Source organism: Diceros bicornis, chromosome 37, assembly GCF_020826845.1.
Source record: "Diceros bicornis minor isolate mBicDic1 chromosome 37, mDicBic1.mat.cur, whole genome shotgun sequence".
NCBI lineage: Eukaryota > Metazoa > Chordata > Mammalia > Perissodactyla > Rhinocerotidae > Diceros > Diceros bicornis.
Window position 1 is genome coordinate 19,499,335 of NC_080776.1, and position 7,570 is coordinate 19,506,904.

At 49.3% G+C, this 7,570-nt stretch overlaps 1 protein-coding gene across 1 annotated transcript; it reads left to right on the top strand.

Annotated features, from left to right (window-relative positions):
- The first annotated feature begins 980 nt into the window (after positions 1 to 980).
- SPATA3 (spermatogenesis associated 3) lies at positions 981 to 6,989 on the top strand. The gene is made up of 3 exons (XM_058533480.1): positions 981 to 1,275; positions 4,521 to 4,695; positions 6,853 to 6,989. The coding sequence occupies exons 1-3, from the start codon at positions 981 to 983 to the stop codon at positions 6,956 to 6,958; spliced, it is 576 nt and encodes a 191-aa protein (XP_058389463.1). The 3' UTR covers positions 6,959 to 6,989.
- The last annotated feature ends 581 nt before the right edge of the window (positions 6,990 to 7,570 follow it).

Here is a 7,570-nt window from a genome sequence, read left to right on the forward strand (position 1 = left end):
GGTTAACACTCAATACTCACCCACCTAGTGACACATTAATGGAGGAAGTAGAGTCTTCTAATGTAAACACACATCCAAGAGTGAAGTTTAAGGTTAAGGTTGAAGTTAAGGTTGTCCTTTAAAAATGTTTTTTCCTCTTCCATCCTAAAAGGAAAATCACATTGTTAACTTCGAGAAAGATTCATAGTCCTGATTGACCCAATGAGTTTGGGATTTGGTCTGTTGCACGTGTAATGAATTTGAGAAAAGTATAGTTTTGCAAACAGCTGTTTTTAGGGGAAGTTCTTTTGCAAGGATTCTTATCAAAGGGACCCCCAGCCCCTTCCCACAGTGGGGAAGGCAGGCTTTGGAAGAAGGGGGAAGCTACTCTGTATAAGATAATCAGGGTTGGGGGGTCAGGGGGAACAGCTGAGATAGTAGAATGCTGTGGGCCTTCCATAGACCCCCAAATCTTCAGTAAAGTTACCTAAAACTCACAGAATGCACAGTGAAGGAGTTTTTTTGTGGGTTTTTTGGTATCTGTATGTGGAAACCGGTGACAGAGCTGCGTGTCACTACCAGGGTGTCTTAAGAGTTAAACGGATGGCGCACAGGGACCCAGGAACACACCAGCGGAGAGGTGCCTGAAGGGGGTGCTCCAGTCGCAGGATCGTGGGGGTCCAGGTTGTCACAGGCTCCGTGGCCGGCCTTAACCAGGTCCGTGAGGGGCCGGCAGCTGCCCTCTGCCCATCCCCGTCTCTGGGGAGGAGGGAGGACAGCAGGTGGTGTTGGCAGAGAAGACTGTCCCCAGAGCCCTGCCATAGGAGCCACCTGGCTTTTGTGACCTCACAGGGGGGGTGGGAGTGACTGTTCTCTGTGGGGCCTGGGTCCAGCCAGAGGCCAGAGCCTTCCCCAGGCCAGGGGCAGACGGCCCCTCCAGGAGGGAGCCGGGAGATTAGGCAGCTCCATGGAGGTCCAGGTTTAGTTTGGGAGGGTCCACCATGAAGAAGGGCAAGAGGAAGAAGCCGGAGGCCAGACGCCGCGGCTCCTCCTCCCAGCACACCAGCTCTGAGTCCACCTCGCAGCAGCTGAGCTCCGAGCCCAGCCCGCAGCAACCGGGCTCCGGATCCACCCCGCAGCAGCCCATCAATGGACCAGCCCCTCAGCCCGGCCCTGAATCCACCCCACAGCAGCCTGCGCCCCAGGCTCTCCCAGCTCCTGAAGTCAGCCACTCGGCTCGGGGCCCGCTGCCTCCAGACACGGACACAAAAGCAGCCCCTCAATCCAGGAAAACAGGTGGGGTGGCTTCTCCTAGCTCTGGCCGTTCCAGCTCTCCTGCTGATGGAGTCCCAGGGCTACCTCAGAGGCTAGTCCTTATTGGGTAGCGATGCGTGGTTAACGTGTGTTCTGGAACTGTGCTTGTGGCCTGGGAGAGTTTTTGAGTTTGTTTTTACCCAAGAGACCAGGATTCCTGGGTTTTGTTACCATTTCTTACCATCCTGAGTCTCACTGAAGGAGACAGCCATGCATACACATTAACGTTTAACTTCACTCAGTGGTAATACTAGCCCATTAGGAGTCAGAAGTGCCATGTGGCTGCTAAAAAAATCAAATAAGGATGCATTAATAGAAGAATATGGTTTAGGACAAGGGAGGTGATCATACTGCTGTACTCTGTCCTCATCAGGCCATCCTTGTGTGCTGTGAAAGATGCCTAACAATCTAGTCCAAAGAAGATAGTGCAGGTTAATGGGGGATAAGAGGGTTGGGAAAGGCAAGAACCATCTGGTGTATGAAAATTGGTCAAGGGAATTGAAGGATGTCTGTCTGTCAGCTGGAAGATGTGAGTAGATTTATTGTCCTCAGATGTCTGACTAAGGGCCCATGGATACAGTTGCCAGGTAAAACACAGGACACCCAGTTAAATTTGAATTTCAGATAAACAACAAATAATTTTTTAGTTTAAGTATGTCCTGAATATTGCATGGGCGTCCTGTATTTCTATTTGCTAAATCTGGCAACCTTACCCATGGAAGACTCTATAGACAGGCAGATTTGTGCTCAACGTTAAAAAATTGCCAACAATTAGCTCTGTCTGAAAATGGAATGGCTGTCCGGGAAAAGTGTTCCTCCGTCTCCTTGGGTAGCAAGAGTCTAAATGAGCATTGGGTTGTGTAGAGGGAACTCAGGGGGAATTCAGGAGCAGCCAGCTCTACCATCTAGATTAACCTTCTCATTTAATAATCCTATAAAGGAGGTACTAGTATCATCATCTCCATTTTATAGATGGGGAAACTGAGGCTCAAAGAAGTCAAACAGCTCCCTCTCAGGCAGGCACTGGAAATATTAAGAGGGGAACTTCAGTCTATTCTGACTCCAGAATCCTCGCTCTTAACTGCAGCACTGACCTTCCAATCCCAAGAGGTCTGGTGGTCTCCCCAGGAGGAGAACACCCTTCTCTGAGCTTCTTCTGGATCCACTGTGAGCCAGTGCCCATAGCTCTATGGTCCCAAGCAGGCCACACTCCCTAGGCCACAGTTTATCCCTCTGGAATGGGTGGACATAAAATAAATGAGAGGTGTGAATGCAAGTGTCAAATCCAAGCTATGACTGTGACAACGGTATTTCTGTGGCTAGGGATCAATCTGTTCTTAACATGCGGAAATGGTTTTGAGTGTTTTACTATATATCATATATATTATGATCATCAACCACTGCGATAAACATTTCTGGATTATGACCTTCAGAACTGATATCTGTAGAAGGCAGAACTTTCCATTCCCAAATCTTTTAACGAATGCATGCAGCTCCCCCTATGGGGAGGAGTTCTGCTTATTGAGGAGACAAAACAAGAAAGAGTGGTGGCTCGTCAATGGTGACCCTACTCTTCTTCTGCTAAAGGACCTTTATTTCTTTGAACCAGAATGGGAAAGAATGTTGGAGATAAGGGATGTGGGCCTATAAATAAAGGATGCCATGTTCTAAAATCCAAACCTTTTTGTATGCAGAAAATATTGTAGCTCAAGAAAATACATGTCTTCCACTAGAATGGCTGTAATTAAAAAGATGGATGATACAAGTGTTGGTGAGGCTATGGAGAAATCGGAACATCATAGACTCCTGCTGGGAATGTAAGATGGTGCAGCTGCTGTGGAAAACAGTCTGGCAGTTCCTAAAGCGTTAAACATGAAAGTACCATATGACCTGGCAATTCTTCACTTGGGTATATACCCAAGAGAATTAAAAACATGCGTCCACACAGAAACTTGTACACAAATGTTCACAGCAGCGTTATTCGTCATAGCCAAAAAATGGAAACAACTCAATGTCCATCAACTCATGAATCGATAAACAACATGTGGTACATCCGTACAACGAAATACTGTTTGGCAATAAAAAGAGATGCTACAACATGGATGAACCTCAAAAACCTTAGGCTAAGTGAAATAAGCCGGTTCCCAAAAAGACCACATATTGTATGATTCCATTTATGAAATGTCCAGAATAGGCAAATCTATTGCCAGGAACTGGGAAGCGTGGGGAATAGACAGCCACTCTAACGGGTATGGAGTTTCTTTTGGGGGGAGATGAAAAGGTTCTGGAATTAGATAGTGATGATGGTTGCACACCTTTGAGAATATACTATAAACCACTAACACTTTAAAGAGGTGAATTTTATAGTATTGGAATTTTATGTCCATTTTTAAAAATTTTTTTAATTAAGAAAAAGTCTTGCCTTTAGAATCCCCTCCTTCCCCATTTCAGGAAGAATATTTGTCGTGGGCAGGTCTAAACAGGAAGTGTGCTGAGTCTGCCAAGGTTGGTCACTGGCTTCGTGGAGCTCTGGCTGAAGAATCTACAGCTCTGTCAAGTAGCCAGGACAGAACAGGCTGCCTGAGGAGGGGATTATCCAGCCAGGCCGCCTCTTGTGTAACAGCAGAGGGCGCCACCTGCGAGTTCTGCTGGGATCCACAGCACAGGAGCACAGAAATGGGAGATCAGTCTAGCATATTTCAAGGATTGTAAACTGGAACAGCAGTTGTCTTCTGGATGAATCAATGAACCCCAGAAATATGGAAATGGAACGTGGCAGCTCCAGTAGCAGGAATCTCAATGTCGCCTCTCATAGGGTGGGAAGTCACCTGCTACCATCACTTCCTGTGAATTCTGTGGAAAGAGCACCGAATGAGAGTTAGAAAGCCTGAGTTGAAGCCCATTTCTTCAGTCTACTCGGATCAGGGAACATCCCTTGTATTCTTTGAGCCTCAGTTTCCTTGTTTGTAAACTGAAAATAACAACATTCCACTTCACAGGATTGTTCTGACAGTTAAATGAGATGGATAACGATGTGACAGATGGAGCACTGCACAGGTGTCAGCTATGACATCATTATGATTTCTATTATTCTCAAGTAGCCTCAGCCTGTAAACCAACTAGTTTCCCATGCAGTTAGTTGTCTCACCTGTAGACACGCCTCCTGTCCTGTAGACACCTCCTGGAGGAGGTGGGTCCCTGATCTCTCTCCTTTTCTCTTCACCCAGGGCCTCTGACTCGTGCGGGCCCGCGCCCCTTCTGTTCCTGTTCTGCTTGCCCTGGCAGCTCTGCTTGCTGGCGTCGTCTGGGCCTGTGCCACAGCCACATCTTCGATGTCCTTCTGCCTCGGGCCTGGCCCACCATGCCAGGGAGAGGACTCCCAAACCTCCTCACCTTCTACAGGTTCTGGAGCGTGTGGAGGGCTGGACCCTCAGGGCACATGATTCTCAGGGCCAGGCTCTGCCCGGGACCGCATTAGCAGTTGTGTGTAACTTCCTCTCCTGTGTCACTTCCTCTCTTTGGGGAATCCTGGGCTGAGAGGAAAGCCTCTCCCTTGGGTGGCCACTTCCCGGGGGTTGGCGCCTGGCCACACCACCCCCAGGGTCCCCCACTTGCACAGAAAGGTGCCGATTTTCTTCCTTTCTGAGAATTGCTTCTTCAGGGGTTCCATTTTTCTTTTCTCCATAGGCACCTTCCTTCCTCAGAGCACACTCCCTCACAGCCCTTCAGAAATTCTGTGTCCCTCGGAAGCTTTGTGATGAAACGCTCCATTTGGGCTCCTTCTGTGGCCCACACCATAGCTGAGAGCTTCACATTCTTGACCTGCATGTGAATTTCCCTGGAATTTACTGATAAATATGGTTGTAACTCACATGCCCCCTGGTGATAGCAAGACCTCCACCCGCATCAGAGGGTCTCAGGCTGTTTCTGGCAGTCCCCACAGGGGGTGTCCCCAAGCTGATCTGTCCATTGCAGGGCAGCCCCCCACAGCATCATCCCCAGTATCTGTCCTTCTTTTTGTCTTCCATGAAGCCACCAGGAGAAACCTGGTGGCTGCCTCTTCCCCACATAGGAAGACCTCTGTCCAGGGAACTGGGCTGAAGATGTTACTCCATTTTTCCGGGGGGGCAGGGCTATGGGCAAGGGATGGGAGAGGGGCCTCCGCCCACCCCCAGCTCTGGGCCCCAGCTCCACCTCTACTCAAGGTCTCACAAATGTCCACGGAAGAGGTTCTGCACTTGGGGATCTCATACCCCTAAGCCAGGAGCAGAGCCCACCCATCCCCCAACCCATCTTGCTCCTCTTCCCAGCCCCTCCCCCACCTAATCTCCTCTCCTGCCCATCCTTGAAAAGCACCATCTCTCAGACATATGAAGAGAAACAGATACCCGGGTGTGTTGGGAGAACATGCCTAGAGCTAAAAATACTCCTTGGTAAGTCCCATCAAGGAAGGGCCTGCCCACTGCTCACCATTGTTGACTGTCCTCCCACACGCTTGGTATTTCCATCCATCTGTGCCAAATTGTGCCATGGATTCATATTACTTTATAACCAACAAGTAGAAAAACCTACTCTGCCTAGGATACGATGAGGGAAACCACAATGAGGGAGACCAGAACAGGGAACTTTACCCTTAAAAACTGTACAGTCTACTCGGTAAGCTAAGACATGTACATTTAGAAACTAGGATGTAAGTCAAAAAGTGATGTTCCTCTGGAAGACGCTCAAAGAGCTTCAAAAAAAGAGAGTGCTCGCTCCTGAATTGGGGCCCAGGTAGCCTTTATAGTGTCAATGGTACCTGAGCTGAGTCTGAAAGGATCTCGGGACCCTCCATGGCTTAGCATGAGCAGAGAGAACATTCGAGGTGGAAGAGAAGGCAAAAGCAAGACTCAGAATTCAGAAAGTCAGGGGGAAGGTACAGAGACCCAGTCTGGCCAGAGTAAGACCTGTAGTCTTCCTTCTGTCCAAATCTTAGCACCTGCTTCCGTAATCTTTACGTTTCTCAGAGGAGTGGAATGTGGCTCTTGGCTTTAAATACACGTTCACATTAAATAAGAATCCCTACTTTAGTAGGATTTTTATCAAAATGGATATTGCATTTTGTGAAAGCCTTCTTCACAATTGTTAGCATAACCATATATTTTCCTTGCCTTTGCCGGGGGTGTAATGTGTCATTTCTTCAGATTCCTCATCTCCAAATGGAGCTACATGATAGAACCTACTTCACAGGGTTGTTATGAGGTTGAGGAAGACATTGGGCTGGAGGTGTTTAGCACAGAGCCTGGCTCACAGCAGCCTTGACCACCTTGGTAACCTGCTCCCTGAGTGTCCAGGGGAGCTGCTGTCCCAGGCCAGCCCATCCTCAGATCCCGGCGGGTCTTGTGGGAGGGCTTTACTGGAAGGGGTGGCAGTTGTGTCCCCTCGAGAGGAGGATCGGGAGGGGGAGATGGGTATTCTCGCACTCCTGGAGGACCCCATGATTTCTGCTTTCCCCTGCCTGTAGACAGGCACTGCAGCCCAGCTTCCCCCAACCTGTGGGCTTTCCGCTGCATTTTACAGGAGACCTTCAAGAAAGCCCTCCGTTCATCGTAACGCGCGTGCTCCAAGTCCTCGGGACTGTTGCTGTGGCTCTGGGGGCCCTGGGAGCTGCCTACTACACCACTGAATACTTGTGATCAACCCCTAGGCCCGCGGCCCGGCAGGTATGTAGACCCCCTTCGTGCCCACGGCCCTTTGCAGAAGTCGTCCTCAAGCCCATTCACTTGGCATCCCTTCAGGGCAGGGCCGATGGAGTGTCTGCCCTTTCTCTGAACAGAGGAGGTCTTCGTGGGTGGACCAAGCCCCTCAGCCTCTCAGGGAAAGCTTGAGAACTGAGTGACTCCATCCTGGACTAGGGTTGTCTGGCATGGCTCTCTCAGGCCACTCTGGACGCTCTTGGACAATGCTAGACCCATTATTGGGGTTGTCAAAACAGAGCTCCCCAAACCTCCACTGACCTGGGACAGCTCCTCTAGTCACAGATATCAGACAGGAGGAAATGGGAGAGGTGGGGGCAGAGGTTCCTACTCATCTCAGGGCCATTCCTCTGAACTTTCTCTCGCCTGGAAAGCTTCTTCCCTCTCCCACCATTTCAAGTCTTTCCATTATGCCTGTCTCCACCACTGCAGCTCCATGATTTCTCCCATCTTTTTCATCACTGTTTTCTCCAGCCTATTTCATTCTTTATTGTGGATGATTTTTTTTTTCGTATGTGTGTGGCCTGTCTCCCCAACTATAT